General features: G+C 41.3%; 1 protein-coding gene across 7 annotated transcripts in view; it reads left to right on the forward strand.

Moving 5' to 3' along the window:
* UBE3B (ubiquitin protein ligase E3B) overlaps nt 1–17,636 on the forward strand; it is a 64,600-nt gene that overhangs the window by 14,003 nt on the left and 32,961 nt on the right. For 6 of the 7 annotated variants that reach the window (XR_014251841.1, XR_014251842.1, XR_014251843.1 and 3 more), the window contains 6 exons: nt 885–990; nt 1,289–1,409; nt 2,409–2,586; nt 3,035–3,198; nt 4,345–4,512; nt 16,468–16,639. Coding sequence is in view for 4 of the 7 variants with exons in the window: in XM_082417392.1 (XP_082273518.1) it covers nt 885–990; nt 1,289–1,409; nt 2,409–2,586; nt 3,035–3,198; nt 4,345–4,512; nt 16,468–16,639 (909 nt within the window). In the remaining 3 variants the exon portion in view is untranslated. The remainder of the gene's footprint in view (nt 1–884; nt 991–1,288; nt 1,410–2,408; nt 2,587–3,034; nt 3,199–4,344; nt 4,513–16,467; nt 16,640–17,636) is intronic. The other variant, XM_082417393.1, reaches the window with a different exon arrangement.

Consider the following 17,636-nt stretch of genomic DNA (forward strand, 5'->3'; position numbering starts at 1 on the left):
ATTCAGTGGTTTTCTCATACAATATATAGATACTACTACTAAAAGTCTATGAAGTCATAACTGATATGTTTAGATGTGATCACCAAGTCCTATAATACAAATAGCTAACATTCATGGGCCGCACGTTGTTTTAAGACTTCTACACACATTACTGACTCCTCACCACATTCTCTTATCTCCATTTTATAAATGAGGCTGCTAAGGCCCAGAGAGGTTAGGTCACTTGCCCTTGGTCACACAGCCGGGAGGGGCAGGGCCTGGAATTAAACCTGGGCCATCTGACTCCAGAGCCCACACTTTTTATTCCGTACTCTTTATACTTCATATATTCAACACATTTTTATATTCTAAGATCAATATATATTTCTTAAATTAATGGCCCATGGGAACCTTCCCAAACTCACCTTGTTCCATTTATTATCTGGATATATATTCAGAATAAATTGCTTAATTGAAGTATGAGTTATTGGTGACTTATCACCCAGTAAACATACCCATGTAAGCACCACCCCACCTGTGAAATAGAACAACAGTAGCAGCACCCCAGAAGCCCCTCTTTTCCTCCTTTCCAATCACTATCCCCATCCTCCTCTCCCATGTATATAGTTTCTCATTCTACTTTTTTTTTTTTTAAGTTGATTATAGCATGAGGATTCTCTCATGTCAGTAAAACTTCAGTAAATTGATTTTTCATAGCTGCGACATAGACTAAGGTATCACTTATTCAACCTTCCCCCAGTGAATGGGCCCATTTTCAGCCTTCAGTCTTCCTAGAAGTCCTGTGAGGCGTAATTCCAAGGGATTTGGGGGTGTTGGTAGGGTTGTTCTTTTGTTCCATGTTCACATTAAACGTGTCTGAGTAAGGTGATAATGTCTGTGTCTAGCCCTGTGATTGCTGCACAATTTTCAGACAATCTGATCCGGCCGTTCCTCATCCACATCGTGTCTGTGCCCGCTCTCGTGACTCATCTCAGCACAGTGACCCCCGAGGTGAGTGGACTCTGAATTCCCCCAATTCCATCTTTGCCTTTGTCCTTAAAATAGAAAGTAAAATGTTTTCTCTGTTAACTTCTACCTCGTCTCCTGATGGTTTTCCTAAATCAGTAGCTACCGTAGACACACTCGTGTTAGAAGCCCAAAGAAAAGGGGTCTCGTCTTTGTTCATTTTCTTCTTGGTGATGGATAACATGTTTGGCAGCTAGGGGGTGATCTGCAGGGATAGAGTTCACACTCTGGTGGGAAGCTCCTTTTATCAGCTTCCGCTTTAACAGTCTGTGATTGTTTGCAGCGCCTCCCTATTTTAGAATCTCACGACATGCTTCGTAAATTCATCACATTTTTAAGAGACGAAGATCGATGCCATGATGTTTGTGAAAGTTTAGAAGGATGCCATACACTTTGTCTCATGGGTAAGTATCTATGGCTGGAATTTTATTGTGTTCTGGGTGTTGGGAAAAGCCCAGGTGTTTTGCTTTCCACCATTCTGGAGGCCACAAGCTGTTTTTAGTAAAAGTTGGAAGTGCTTACAATAAAAGACAGGTAATGAGGTAAACAGTTTAAGTAGACACATGAAACTGAAAATCACATGGAAAAATACATCAGCCTGGCAAACTAGCTGAGTGACTGTAAATGAATGTTAAATTTCAGCCCTTAGCTTCCTGGCAGCCAAGGGAAAAATGAAAATGTGTTGAGTTACCTGGATAATTCTCATCTCGAGAGAGAAGAGAGCACAGTTGGGTGGGGCTTAGATCAGAGTAGGGTCTACAATGTCTATTTTACAGTGTTTTCATTTAGATGAGGAAAGGGTTTGGGGATAGAGAAGCATTTGAAACAGCAGAGGTACACAACTCTCATTGCCTAATTAGAGGAAATTTATTTTACATAGAAAAAGGTTCTTGGGGCTACATTTTAAGGGAATCGATGGTAAGAGTCCTCACAGAAAACATTAAATAAATTCAGTGAACACTGAATAACAGTGATTTTCCAGGACTTTCAGCTCTTCTTCAGAAGGTCATTTCTTGTGTTGACCCTTGGTTTTAGAATCTTGGTGTAAGAAAACGTTATACTAACTTAAAAATCTGTGTGCCTGACATTTTACACGTCACTTCATATAGTCCTCACATCAAGAGTGGGGCTCATCACTCCAGCCTTACAGATGAGCAGATAGACTCAAGAAGTGGGTTGAGGGTCACCTAGCTCGCCTCTGGCAGAACCAGGAGTTGAGGCCAGGTCTGCCTGTTTCTAAGCCCTGCACAGCACTGCAGCCCCAGCACTGATGGGTTCCTCTCTACGTGGAATTTCTTCCTGCACGTAGACATGGATGCATGAGCCCCAGGCAGAGAGCAGGGCTGGGAGGTGAGGAAGCGTGTTTGTCCGGGCCTACCGCACTCAGCCTTCTCTCTTCGTAGGCAACCTCCTGCACTTGGGCTCCCTCAGCCACAGGGTGTTAGAGGAGGAGACAGATGGGTTTGTGAGTTTGCTCACCCAAATGCTCTGCTACTGTCAGAAGTACGTGTCCCAGAAGAAATCCAACCTGACCCACTGGCACCCTGTCCTTGGCTGGTTCTCCCAATCTGTGGACTATGGGTGAGTCCTGGAGGCAGATCACTGTCTTCCTTGTCTCCTCCTGCCTCTCTTCCACCACTTCCCCCTTCTTTCATTGAGATTTGTGGGCCAGGCCTGCAAGCCAGCTATGAAGAGGACAGTGCAGTAGGCATCAGGAAGCTTTTGTTGACTGGGTGGTAAACAGGATGGAATTAGGACGGAGAACAGATGGAGGGTGTCTGGGACGTGACTGTGACACGTGGGGCCTGGGGGGAGCAACAACGCTGCTGGCAGCACGGGAAGTCTGTGTGGAGCGAGAGAGCCAAGAGAGAGGTCGGTGCCTTCTGCATCCAGGCCTCAGCGGCAATTTGTGGATCCCACTTCTCTTTTAGCATCTTACTTGCCGTGCTGAGTGGCAGTCCCCAGCTACCCTCCCGTGTGGCCATCCAGCAGGTGGAACTGACATGCCCGCTCTCCTGCTCTCTCCTAGCCTTAACGAGTCCATGCCCTTGGTCACCAGACAGCTGCAGTTCCTGTGGGGGGTGCCTCTGATCCGCATCTTCTTCAGTGACATCCTGAGCAAGAAGCTGCTGGAGAACCAGGAGCCGGTCCACGCGCCGCCAGCATCGCCACAGAATGTGCTTCCCGTGAAGAGTGAGTGGCTCTCCTTCCCCGAAGTGCAGCGCCTGACTGGCCCTGTGTACCTGCTCCCCTCTGTCACGTGACCTCTGACTTCTCCCCTGAAGATTTTGAGACGGCTTAAATCAAGTTCACGTTTAGCAAAACAGTGACCGGAAGTCCTTAGGGATAGTAAACAAGGACTAGGGAAATGTAACTGTGTGAACAAAGTCAGGGTTGTGTGTAGAGAGCATCCACAGATGATCCACGAGGGCTGCCTTGCTTATCTCTGAACTTCCATTTGGCTCTGAATTTCCAGTGGCCAAAAATGAAAAGGGATTTTTGGACCCTTTATTACTTCTCATTAGTAGGAAGAAGGACGAAGATCTATTTCTTAGGGGAAATAGAGCCTTTCTGAGTTCCTAATCATAAAATAAATCTCCCCTATGGAGCTCCTTATACAGGTGATAGTGGTCACTGACCAGGCAGGCTACCACCTCAGCGCATCCCCGCTGCAGGGTCACTAATGGGTTCCTTGGAAAGGTTTCTTATTGCACACTCTGATAAAAGTAAGGCAATGCTGTTAGCACATAATTCAGTGGAGTCACTTGCCTGTGGCAGATTGCCAGGTTCAGTGTGGCTTTTCTTCTGCCCCCCATTGTGTCACAAAGCTCCATCTTGTAGCTGTCAGTGAGCATGGGCTCAGTGTAACTTCAGCAAGATAGAGATGCGAAGGTGTAAAACGAGAGTACAACCCCAAACTGATTATGAGTACTTGAGGTTGATGCTCCTACTTCCCTTTGAAAGCACAGAACATTGGGAATTAGCCAGGCCCCCCACCTTTGCCCCTCTTCCCCCAATTCAGTCCTTGGAAGTTTCACCTTTGTGCGTTCTGAAGTTAAGTGGTTACAGTAAAAGAATCCACAGTAAGAATCAAATATGTTTGGCTTGTTCTGACAGATCTTGTGCTGTTCTAAAGAGGTCTTTGTGTTCTGTCTAAAAACCTTTTGTTACTGCTTTTCTGATTTATCCGAAAGAGATGATTTGAATCAAAGCTGCAGCCTCACTGTCTGGCTCTGGCTGGAAATTAGGAGCTTTACTGAAGTGCTCTTCCCTTTATGGGGTGGAGTTTGGCAGATGGCTGAACTTCTGCTCACACGTTCCTCCTTCTCTCCATGCCAGCTCTCCTGAAGCGTGCATTTCAGAAGTCGGCGTCAGTTCGGAATATTCTCAGGCCTGTTGGGGGTAAACGTGTTGATTCTGCGGAGGTACAGAAGGTTTGCAACATCTGCGTCCTCTACCAGACCTCGCTGACGACTCTCACCCAGATCCGGCTGCAGATACTCACAGGTCTGGAGTCCTGAGGCGGTCTCTGCCATCTCTCACGTTTGCCAGACAAGTTTTCTTAGAAGTTGATTCTCTCCTGGCTTCCTTGACTCAGAAAATAGATTCTGAAGAAGGGTATCTTTGAGCTATTCTTAGAACGTGATTCTCTTCAGTTAAATAGCTTAAGCTCATTGCAGTCCTAGCACTTCTAGTTTGTTCCTGTGACCTGGCTTTTATTTTCATTATGAAGTACAACTTGCTTTTTTAAAAGTTAATATTTTTTTGTGAATAGAAAACTAGAAAAGACAAGCAGAAAAAAGAAAACTTAAACCATTCATAATCCTAGTCCATAGATAACCACCTGATCCTGAGTGTGTTACATAAATATATATTTAGATTGAAATACATAGTTTTATTTTTCCCTTTCCATTAATCACATTATAAGCATTTTATCATGTCAGAATTCTTTAAAAACCTCATTTTTATTGGCTGCGTAAGATCTCATTGCATGGATATGCCCGACATTTTCCTTTTTAGCTGAGCAAGGAAGAAAGTCCCCGCTGTGAGCAGAGATTCCCCACTGTGAGCAGCACAGGAGTTGTTAGTATGATGGGTGTTATGAGGACAAAACGTCTATAAACCTTGACGCTGTTGACCGCATAAAGGGTTAAGAACTTCTCTGTTACGTTTTACATTTCTTAAATCAAATTGCTGCTACTTCTGTCTTTCACACTTACTTACTCATCTTCAGATATTTATAGAGCACCTATGTGTGCCAGGCACTGAGGATGCAGAGGGGAATAAGACAGCCAAGGTCTGTGTTCCCAAGAGGATTACACTGTAGTAGTGAGGAGACCAACGATAAGTAAGAGGAAAGTATATTTAATATAATGAAGGACACTGTGACAATGAAAATAATGAGAGACATTGTTGACTTGGACTAGGGCAGGGTTTTCAGCCTTAGCACTGTTGACATTTGGGGCCAGATAATTCTTTGTTGTGGAGGGCATCCTATCCATTGTAGGATGCTTAGCAGCCCCTGACCCCTACCCATAAATTCCAGTAGCACCTCTCTCCCACTTTTGACAACCGTACTTGTCTCCAAACATTGTCAAGTGCCCCCTGGGGTGGGGCGGTGTGCAAAATCATCCCTGGTTGAGAACCACTGGGCTGATGGAGATGGAAGCAGGAGGATTTACAGTCCACTCCAGGAGTGGCGTTTACAGGTCTTACTGGTAGATTGGATTTGGGGGAGTGAGGACTATAAGTTTCAAAGATGTTGCCAGATTTCTGGCCCAAGCAACTGTGTGGGTGGTGGGGCAATTTGCTGAGCTAGGGGATGACCAGCTTGGATGGGGGGGCAGGAGGTGGAGGGGGGATTGTGGGCCTTCGAGAGTTCTGTTTGGCTGTGATGAGTGTAAGGTACCTGCTGGACCTGCAGCAGAGATGCCAAGCCAGCATACTGTGTACTGTGTGGAGGCTTGAGCAAAGGGGTGGGGTGAAAGGCCTGGGCCTGAGGGCCCTTTCCCTAAGGAGAGTGCAGAAGGAGAAGGGGCCCAGATGAGCTGGCACCCCAGCACAGTGGGAGGGTCTGGGAAGCATACTGAGTGAGATGATTTTGAGGTTATAGCCTGTGTCCACCTTTTTAAGATAACCACATTAAGCATCCCCCATTGTCCCAATGAGAGAATCAAAAAAGAAGTTTTTTGGCCAATTTGAAAGTATATGATTTTAGGGAATTCCCTGGCGGTACAGTGGTTAGGACTCAGCTCTTTCACTGCCAGGGCCTGGGTTCAATCCCTGGTCGGGGAACTATGACCCCACAAGCTGCGCTGCGTGGCCAAAAAAAAAAAAAAAGAGGGAAAAAAAAATACATGATTTTAAAAATGAAGATAAGCTAGTCTAAAGTATATGTATAATATTCGTTCTATTAGCTTGGCTATACACAAAACTATACACAAACTAGATTATAGAAAATAACATACTTGTTTTAAAAATACTGCTGTTTTTCTGCTCTCACAATTTACAAAATGTCTTTGTTCATGCTCCTCACATACGTGTGTTGGTCCTGGAGCCACGTGTTGCTCCTCTGACCCGGCTCTCCAGAGCACGGCATCTTCATTTCTATCTAAGTTGCTTGGGGTGCAGCCCTCGTTGAATTGGTATATCATGCTGTAAATGAGTATACGTGTCCTGTAGAAGTATACCTGTGATCTCTGCATTGTAACTTCTTACTCCATTTTTTTTTCATTGAGGTGTAGTTGACATGTAACATTATCTTAGTTTCAGGTGTACAACATGATTTGATATTTGTACACATTGCAAAATGATCACCACAGTAAGGCTAGTTAACCTCCATCACCATACATTGTTAAATTTTTTTCTTTTTCTTCTTGTGTTAAAGACTTTTAAGATCTACCCTCTTAGCAACTTTCAGAAATGCAGTATATATTATTAACTATAGTCACCATGCTGTACTTTACATCCCCATGATTTATCTATTTTATAACTTGAAGTTTGTCTTCTTTGATCCCCTTCACCCATTTTGCTTACCTTTCCCCTACCACCAACCCCCTGCCCCAGCAACCATAGGTACACCAACCTGTTCTCTGTATCTATGAGCTTGGGTTTTTTTCTTTGTTTTTTAGTTTTTACATATAAGTGAGATTATATGGTATTTGTCTTTCTTTGACTTACTTCAGTTAGTATAATGACCTCAAGGTCCATCCATGCTGTCACAAATGACAAGATACCATTCTCTTTTATGGCTGAATAGTATTCCTGTGTGTGTGGGTGTGCGCACGCAGGCGCACACATGCACACCACATCTTTTTATCCATTTGTCCATTGGTGGACACTTGGATTATTTCCTTTATCTTGGCTATTGTAAATAATGCTGCTGTGAACAAGGGGGTACATACATCTTTTCAAATTAGTGTTTTTGTTTTCCTCAGATGAATACCCAGAAATGCAATTGTGGAATCATATGGTAGTTCTATTTTCAGTTTTTTTTGAGGAATCTCCATACTGTTTTCCATAGTGGCTGCACCAGTTTACATTTCCAGCAACAGTGCACAAGGGTTCCCTTTCCTCCACATCCTCACCAACACTAGTTATTTCTTGTCTTTTTGGTAATAGCCATTCTAACAGGTGTGAGGTGATATATCATTGTGGTTTTGATTTGCATTTCCCAGATGGTTAGTGATGTTGAGCACCTTTACATGTGCCTGTTGGTCATTTGTATGTCTTCTCTGGAAAAATGTATTCAGATCCTCTGACCGTTTTTTAATCAGATTACTTATTTTTTTGTTGAGTTGCGTGAGTTCTTTATATATTTTGGATATTAACCCCTTATCAGGTATATGATTTGCAAATATTTTCTTCCATTCCATAGGTTGCCTTTTCATTTTGTTGATGGTTTCTTTTGCTGTGCAGAAGCTTTTTAGTTTGTTGTAGTCCCACTTGCTTATTTTTATTTTTGTTGACTTTGCTTTTGGAGTCAGATCCAAAAAAATCATTTCCAAGACCCTTGTCAAAGAGCTTACTGCCTGTGATTTCTTTTAGGAGTTTCATGGTTTCAGATCTTATATTCAATTCTTTAATCCATTTTGAGTTTATTTTCATGTATGGTGTAAGATAGTAGTCTAGTTTCATTCTTTTGCCTGTGGCTGTCCCATTTTCCCAGTACCATTTATTGAAGAGACTGTTCTTTCCCCATTGTAAATTCTTGCCTCCTTTGTTGTAAATTAATTGACCATATATGTGTGGGTTCATTTCTGGGCTCTCTATTCTGTTCCATTGATCTGTGTGTCTGTTTTTATGCCAGTACCATACTGTTTTGATTACTGTATCTTTGTAATATAGTTTGAAATCAGGGTGCATGATGCCTCCAGCTTTGTTCTTCTGTCTCCAGATTGCTTTCCATTCAGGGTCTTTTTTGGTTCCATACAAATTTTGATTCTATTTCTCTGAAAAATGCCATTGGAATTTTGATAGGGATTGCATTGAATATATAGATTGGTTTGAGTAGTATGGACATTTTAACAATATTAATTCTTCCAGTCCATGAGCATGAAATATCTTTCCATTTATTTGTGTCTTCTTTGATTTCTTTTATCAGTGTCTTTAATTTAATTTAATTTTTTATTTATTTATTTTTCATTGCATTGGGTCTTCGTTGCTGCGTGTGGGCTTTCTCTAGTTGAGGCAAGTGAGAGCTACTCTTTATAGTGGTGTGCGGGTTTCTCATTGTGGTGGCTTCTCTAGGCACACGGACTTCAGTAATTGTGGCACATGGGCTCAGTAGTTGTGGCTTGCGGGCCCTAGAACACAGGCTCAGGAGTTGTGGCACATGAGCTTAGTTGCTCCGCGGCATGTGGGATCTTTCTGGAGCAGGGCTCGAGCCTGTGTCCCCTGCGTTGGCAGGCGGATTCTTAACCACTGCGCCACCAGGGAAGTCCCTTATCAGTGTCGTATAGTTTTCAGTGTACAGGTCTTTCAGAACTCCTTGGTTAAATTTATTCTAGATATTTTATTCTTTTTGTTGCAGTTGTAAATGGGATTGCTTTTGTTATTTCTAACAGGTTTTTTTAATGAAATCTTTAGGGTTTTCTATATATAATATCACGTCATCTCAAATAGTGAATATTACTTCTTCCTTTCCAATTGGGATGCCTTTTATTTATTTATTTTTTTCTTGCCTAGTTCTGGCTAGGACCTCCAGTACCACGCTGAGTAAAAGTGGTGAGAGTGGGCCTCCTTGTTTTGTTCCTGACCTTAAAGGAAAAGCTTTCAGCTTTTCACAATGATGTTAGCTGTGGGCTTTTCATATATGGCCTTTGTTATGTTGAAGTACATCCCCTCTGTACCCACTTTGTTGAGAGTTTTTTATCATAAATAGATGTTGAATTTTGTCAGGTATTTTTTCTGCATATATTGAGATGATCATGTGATTTTTATCTTTCACTTTGTTAATATGATGTATCACATTGATTGATTTGCAGATACTGAACCATCCTTGCATCCCTGGAATAAATCCCATTTGATCATGGTGTATTATCTTTTTAGTATCTTGTCGAATTCGGTTTGCTAATATTTTGTTGAGGATTTTTGCATCTATGTTCATCAGGGCCTGTAATTTTCTTTTTTTGTTGTGTCTGTCTGGTTTTGATATCAGGGTGATTCTGGCTTTGTAAAATGGGTTTGGAAGCATTCCCTCCTCTTCAGTTTTTTGGAAGAGTTTGAGAAGGATGGGTATTAATTCTTCTTTGAATGTTTGGTAGAATTTATCATTGAAGTCATCTGGTCCCGGACTTATATTTGTTGAGAGGTTTTTGATTCAGTTTCCTTACTAGTAATAGGTCTGTTCAGAATTTGTTTCTTCATGATTCAGTCTTAGAAGATTGTATGTTTCTAGGAATTTATCCATTTCTTCTAGGTTGTCCAGTTTGTTGGCATATAATTGTTCATAGTAGTCTCTTAGGATATTTTGTATTTTTTCAATCAGTTGTCTCTTCTTTCATTTCTGATTTTATTTGAGCCTCTTTTTATTATTATTTTTTTTTGGTGAGTCTAGCTGAAGATTTGTCAACTTTATTTCAAAGAACCAGCTCTTAATTTCATTGATCGTTTTGCCTTTTCAGTCTCTATTTCATTTATTTCTCCTCTGATCTTTGTTATTTACTTCTTTCTACTAACTTTGGGCTTCATTTATTCTTTTTCTAGTTCCTTAAGGTAAAAAATTAGATTGTTTGAGATTTTTGTTGTTTCTTCAGGTAGGCATGAATCACTATGAACTTCCCTCTTAGAACCACTTTGCTGCATGCCATAAATGTTGAAATGTTTTATTTCCATTTTCACTTGTCTCAAGGTATTTTTTTAATTTCTCTTTTGATTTCTTACTTGACCTATTGGCTATTTAGTCACCCTGTTGTTGTTGTTTTTTTAAACATCTTTATTGGGGTATAATTGCTTTACATTGTTGTGTTAGTTGCTGCTGTATAACAAAGTGAATCAGCTATATGTATACATATATCCCCATATCCCCTCGCTCCTGCGTCTCCCTCCCACCTTCTCTATCCCACCCCTCTAGGTGGTCACAAAGCACTGAGCTGATCTCCCTGTGCTACGCAGCTGCTTCCCACTACCTGTTTTACATTTGGTAGTGTATATATGTCCATGCCACTCTCTCACTTTGTCTCAGCTTACCCTTCCCCCTCTCCGTGTCCTCAGGTCCATTCTCTACATCTGCATCTTTATTCCTGTCCTGCCCCTGGGTTCTTCAGAACCATTTTTTTTTTCTTTAGATTCCATATATATGTGTTAGCATACGGTATTTGTTTTTCTCTTTCTGACTTAGTTCACTCCGTATGACAGACTCTAGGTCCATCCCCCTCACTGCAAATAACTCAATTTCGTTTCTTTTTATGGCTGAGTAATATTGCATTGTATATATGTGCCACATATATAAAGAAGAATGGATATCTTCTTTATCCATTCATCTGTCGATGGACATTTAGGTTGCTTCCATGTCCTGGCTATTGTAAATAGTGCTGCAGTGAATGTTGTGGTACATGACACTTTTGAATTATGGTTTTCTCAGGGTACATGCCCAGTAGTGGGATTGCTGGGTCATATGGTAGTCCTATTTTTAGTTTTTTAAGGAATTTCCATACTGTTCTCCATAGTAGGTGTATCAATTTACATTCCCACCGACAGTGCAAGAGGATTCCCTTTTCTCCACCCCCTCTCCAGCATTTATTGTTTGTAGATTTTTTGATGATGGCCATTCTGACCGGTGTGAGGTGATACCTCATTGTAGTTTTGATTTGCATTTCTCTAATGATTAGTGATGTTGAGCATCCTTTCATGTGTTTGTTGGCAATCTGTATATTTCTTTGGAAAAATGTCTATTTAGGTCTTTTGCCCATTTTTGGATTGGGTTGTTTGTTTTTTTTGATATTGAGCTGCATGAGCTGCTTGTATATTTTGGAGATTAATCCTTTGTCAGTTGCTTCATTTGCAAATATTTTCTCCCATTCTGAGGGTTGTCTTTTTGTCTTGTTTATGGTTTCCTTTGCTGTTCAAAAGCTTTTAAGTTTCATTAGGTCCCATTTGTTTATTTTTGTTTTTATTTCCATTTCTTTGGAAGGTGGGTCAAAAAGGATCTTGTTGTGATTTATGTCATGGAGTGTTCTGCCTATGTTTTCCTCTAAGAGTTTGATAGTGTCTGGCCTTACATTTAGGTCTTTAATCCATTTTGAGTTTGTTTTTGTGTATGGTGTTAAGGAGTGTTCTAATTTCATTCTTTTACGTGTAGCTGTCCAGTTTTCCCAGCACCACTTTTTTATCCTTCAATTTGTTAATATGGTGTATCACATTGATTGATTTGAGTATACTGAAGAATCCTTGCATTCCTGGGATGAACCCCACTTGATCATGGTGTATGATCCTTTTAATGTGCTGCTGGATTCTGTTTGCTAGTATATTGTTGAGGATTTTTGCATCTTTGTTCATCAGTGATTGGCCTGTAGTTTTCTTTTTTTGTGACATCTTTGTCTGGTTTTGGTATCAGGGTGATAGTGGCCTCGTAGAATGAGTTTGGGAGTGTTCCTCCCTCTGCTATATTTTGGAAGAGTTTGAGAAGGATAGGTGTTAGCTGTTCTCTAAATATTTGATAGAATTTGCTTGTGAATCCATCTGGTCCTGGGTTTTTGTTTGTTAGAATATTTTTAATCACAGTTTCAATTTCAGTGCTTGTGATTGGTCTGTTTATGTTTTCTGTTTCTTCCTGGTTCAGTCTCGGAAGGTTGTGCTTTTCTAAGGATTTGTCCATTTCTTCCAGATTGTCCATTTTATGGGCATATAGTTGCTTGTAGTAATCTCTCATGATCCTTTGTATATCTGCAGTGTCAGTTGTTATTTCTCCTTTTTCATTTCTAATTCTGTTGATTTGAGTCTTCTCTCTTTTTTCTTGATGAGTCTGGCTAATGGTTATTCAATTTTGTTTATCTTCTCAAAGAACCAGCTTTTAGTTTTATTGATCTTTGCTATCATTTCTTTCATTTCTTTTTCACTTATTTCTGATCTGATCTTTATGATTTCTTTCCTTGTGCTAACTTTGGGGGGGTTTTGTTCTTCTTTCTCTATTGCTTTAGGTGTAAGGTTAGGTTGTTTATTTGAGATTTTTCTTGTTTCTTGAGGTAGGATTGTATTGCTATTAACTTCCCTCTTAGAACTGCTTTTGCTCCATCCCATAGGTTTTGAGCCATCGTGTTTTCTTTGTCATTTGTTTCTGGTATTTTTTTATTTCCTTTTTGATTTCTTCAGTGATCTCTTGGTTACATAGTAGCGTATTGTTTAGCCTCTATGTGTTTGTATTTTTTACAGTTTTTTTCCTGTAATTGATATCTAGTCTCATAGCGTTGTGGTTGGAAAAGATACTTGATACAATTTCAATTTTCTTAAATTTACCAAGGCTTGATTTGTGACCCAAGATATGATCTATCCTGGAGAATGTTCCATGAGCACTTGAGGAGAAAGTGTATTCTGTTCTTTTTGGATGGAATGTCCTATAAATATCAATTAAGTCCATCTTGTTTAATGTATCGTTTAAAGCTTGTGTTTCCTTATTTATTTTCATTTTGGTTGATCTGTCCATTGGTGAAAGTGGGGTGTTAAAGTCCCCTACTATTATTGTGTTACTGTCAGTTTCCCCTTTTATGGCTGTTAGCATTTGTCTTATGTATTGAGGTGCTTCTATGTTGGGTGCATAAATATTTACAATTGTTATATCTTCTTCTTGGATTGATCCCTTGATCATTACATAGTGTCCTTCTTTGTCTCTTGTAATAGTCTTTATTTTAAAGTCTGTTTTGTCTGATATGAGAATTGCTACTCCAGCTTTCTTCTGATTTCCATTTGCATGGAATATCTTTTTCCATCCCCTCACTTTCAGTCTGTATGTGTCCCTAGGTCTGAAGTGGGTCTCTTGTAGACAGCATATATATGGGTCTTGTTTTTGTATCCATTCAGCCAGTCTATGTCTTTTGGTTGGAGCATTTAATCCATTTACATTTAAGGTAATTATCGATATGTATGTTCCTATTACCATTTTCTTAATTGTTTTGGGTTTGTTATTGTAGGTCTTTTCCTTCTCTGTGTTTCCTGCCTAGAGAAGTTCCTTTAGCATTTGTTGTAAAGCTGGTTTGGTGGTGCTGAATTCTCTTAGCTTTTGCTTGTCTGTAAAGGTTTTAATTTCTCTGTCGAATCTGAATGAGATCCTTGCTGGGTAGAGTAATCTTGGTTGTAGGTTTTTCCCTTTCATCACTTTAAATATGTCCTGCCACTCCCTTCTGGCTTGCAGAGTTTCTGCTGAAAGATCAGCTGTTAACCTTATGGAAATTCCCTGTATGTTATTTGTTGCTTTTCCCTTGCTGCTTTTAATATTTTTTTCTTCGTATTTAATTTTTGATAGTTTGATTAATATGTGTCTTGGCATGTTTCTCCTTGGATTTATCCTGTATGGGACTCTCTGTGCTTCCTGGACTTGGGTGGCTATTTCCTTTCCCATGTTAGGGAAGTTTTCAACTCTAATCTCTTCAAATATTTTCTCAGTCCCTTTGTTTTTCTCTTCTTCTTCTGGGACCTCTATAATTTGAATGTTGGTGCATTTAATGTTGTCCCAGAGTCTCTGAGACTGTCCTCAATTCTGTTCATTCTTTTTTCTTTATTCTGCTCTGTGGTAGTTATTTCCACTATTTTATCTTCCAGGTCACTTATCTGTTCTTCTGCCTCAGTTATTCTGCTATTGATTCCTTCTAGAGACTTTTTAGTTTCATTTATTGTGTTGTTCATCATTGTTTGTTTGCTCTTAAGTTCTTCTGGGTCCTTGTTAAACGTTTCTTGTATTTTCTCCATTCTATTTCCAAGATTTTGGATATCTTTACCATCATTACTCTGAATTCTTTTTCAGGTAGACTGCCTATTTCCTCTTCATTTGTTTGGTCTGGTTGGTTTTTACCTTGCTCCTTCATCTGCTGCGTGTTTCTCTGTCTTCTCATTTTGCTTAACTTACTGTGTTTGGAGTCTCCTTTTCACAGGCTGCAAGTTCGTAGTTCCCGTTGTTTTTGGTGTCTGCACCCAGTGGGTGAGGTTGGTTCAGTGGGTTGTGTAGGCTTCCTGGTGAAAGGGACTAGTGCCTGTGTTCTGGTGGATGAGGCTGGATCTTGTCTTTCTGGTGGGCAGGTCCACATCTGGTGGTGTGTTTTGGGGTGTTTGTGAACTTAGTATGATTTTAGGCAGCCTCTCTGCTAATGGGTGGGGTTGTGTTCCCATCTTGCTAGTTGTTTGGCATGGGGTGTCCAGCCCTGGAGCTTGCTGGCCATTGAGTGGAGCTGGGTCTTACCATTGCGACGGAGTTCTCTGGGAGAGCTCTCGCCGATTGATATCATGTGGGGCCAGGAGGTCTCTGGTGGTCCAATGTCCTGAACTCGGCTCTCCCACCTCAGAGGCTCAGACCTGACCTCCAGCCAGAGCACCAAGACCCTGTCAGCCGCATGGCCACGTACGTGGGGAGTTTCTTGCCTTTTGGGAAGTCTGAGGTCTTCTGCCAGCATTCAGTAGGTGTTCTGTAGGAGTTGTTCCACATGTAGATGTATTTTTGATGTATTTGTGGAGAGGAAGGTGATCTCCACATCTTACGCCTCCGCCATCTTGAAGGTCCTCTCAGTCACCCTGTTTTTTGTTTTTGTTTTTTTTAACTTATTTTTAAATTGTGAGGTTTCTGCACTTTATAACCACATCCCCTTACCCTTGAAAAAGTGAGGTCAAACCTTTAGGAATAATAATGAGATGGGTGTTAAATTTCTTTGCCTCCATTACAGTCCCTTCAGTTCACCCTCTAAACATCCATAAGTAGCATTGATTGAGTCTGCCCCCAGGCTAATATATCTTCCCCAAACAGTTCTTTGTTCAAAATTAAGACATTCAAAGTGCTCTGTAAAGTGAGAGGCATTCTAAGGACTCAAATATAAGGTGACTCCTCCTTTTCTGAGGAACCATTTGAGGAACACATCTTACTGTACATTCAGTGACACGTGGAACTTTAGAGCCACACTTTCTAGGTCAATAGCCATATTAAAAGCCTTCATAGATAACAGTGATGCAGCTTGTGTGCCTGAGGCCTAGCCATCAGAAGCCCTCTGCTTCTCCCCGGGTCAAATTTTTGTGTAACACTCCAGAGTATCTCATATTGCCATTCGCTGCTTTCCCATTTTTAACAGAGATAGAATAATAGCAGTAGATGAGAGGAGAGCTTTGCTAAATGTGGATAAGCCTGCAAGATAGTTTAAAGCAGGAGTTGGCAAACTATGGCCCATGGGCCAAGTCCAGCTCACCACTTGCTTTTGTAATTAAAGTTTTGTTGGGAACACAGCCACATCCATTTATTTACCTATTGTCTATGGCTGCTTTCATGCTGTGATAGTAGCACATTGAGTAGCTGTGACGGAGACTGGTCCAGACTAAAATCCTAAAAATACTGACCCTCTGGCCCTTTCCAGAAGAAAATTGCTGATCCCTGATTTAAAACATAAACACTGAGTCAGCAGATCTGGGTTCTGTTCTTGGCTCTGACAGTTACTGGTTGTGTGATTTGGGGCCAGTTACTCAACCTCTCTGTGCATCAGTGTCCTCCCTTAAAATGGTGATAACATCAGGTTTCCCAAGGTGAAGAGGAAATAGTGCCTGTAAAGTATTTAGAATGGTATCTGACACACAGTAAGCACCCACTAAATATTAGCTGCGATTATCATTGTTGTTCTCATGGTGATGTTTTTCTTCGTAATTGCACCTTCTTTCTCTCAACATGCGTTAAATGGTCACTGATAGGTTTAAATGTTTTGTTTTCCCGAAGGAGAGGAGACATAAGGGACCAGGTGGAGCCCCACCTGAAGCTTGGGTTTCTCTGTCCTTTTCCAGGTCTCACTTACCTTGATGACCTGCTGCCCAAACTTTGGGCGTTTATCTGTGAACTGGGGCCCCACGGAGGGTTAAAGCTCTTCTTGGAATGCCTCAACAATGACACTGAAGAGTCTAAGCAGCTCTTGGCCATGCTGATGCTGTTCTGTGACTGTTCCCGGCACCTCATCACGTAGGTTGACTGCTGTGGGGCTGAATTCCTTTCCTAGAATGTGGAGAGACCAAAGTACAGTGTCAGCAAGGAAGCAGTTGTTAATGTGATTACTGCAAGCATTTGGACCTGTCATTAGAAGAATTTGACAAGACATTTACAAAGTGGGTGGCACTTAGTAGGGATTCAGCAGTTGTTAGTTCCCATCCTTTCAGGAGAGCTGGGTCGTTACCACTTGATGGGGGCTTTGGGGTCTTCTAGAGCTGGGTTCAAATCACACCTCAGCTATTTACTCACTGTGCTAGGTAGTTAACTGGAAAATTCCAGAGCCAGTGTGCAGAACCTGGCTGGCTCAGCCACTCACTGAGACACCCTGGGCTAGAGGGGAAGGGGCTCCACCTCTCTGGGCCTCAGTTTCCTCATCTATAGATAGGAATTCATAGCACCTACCTCTTAGCCGTGTGGGAAGGTACAGAAGAGATCAGTGTTAGGCATAGTCCCAGGCACCGGAAGCAGTCAGTATGTGTTGGCTGTTATTCTTACAACTGTTATCAAGCTGACCCTGGGCAAGTTACTTAACCTCTCTGAGCCTCAGTTTCCTCAACACTAGAATGGAGACAATATTACCAATCTGATAGGGAGTAAATGAGAAAAGGAGTGTCAAGTACCTAGTACAGTACCTGACACAGTGAGAAATTAACAAATGTTAGTCCCATTCAGTTCCTTTTCTTTAAGCTTATGTGTCTACTTGAGTATTTGGTATTCTTTTAATTCCACTTTTTCCCAAAAGGTTGGTGAAGAATTGTAAGATAGAATGGACCTCAGGAAGTTATATTCGGTCTGGGAGAGATCGGCAGGAGGGGATTAGGGATATGTAGGTGGTGGATTGGGTATGAGTCATGGAGGGAGGGCTCAGTGAGTAGTTAGAGGGGGGAGCAGGGGTCTGTAGCTGCAGGTGACACACCCTTAATTGCCAGGTCAAGGGTGACCCAAGAGTGAGTCAGGCTCTAAAGTGAAT

Source organism: Balaenoptera physalus (assembly GCF_965194825.1).
Source record: "Balaenoptera physalus genome assembly, chromosome: 12".
NCBI lineage: Eukaryota > Metazoa > Chordata > Mammalia > Artiodactyla > Balaenopteridae > Balaenoptera > Balaenoptera physalus.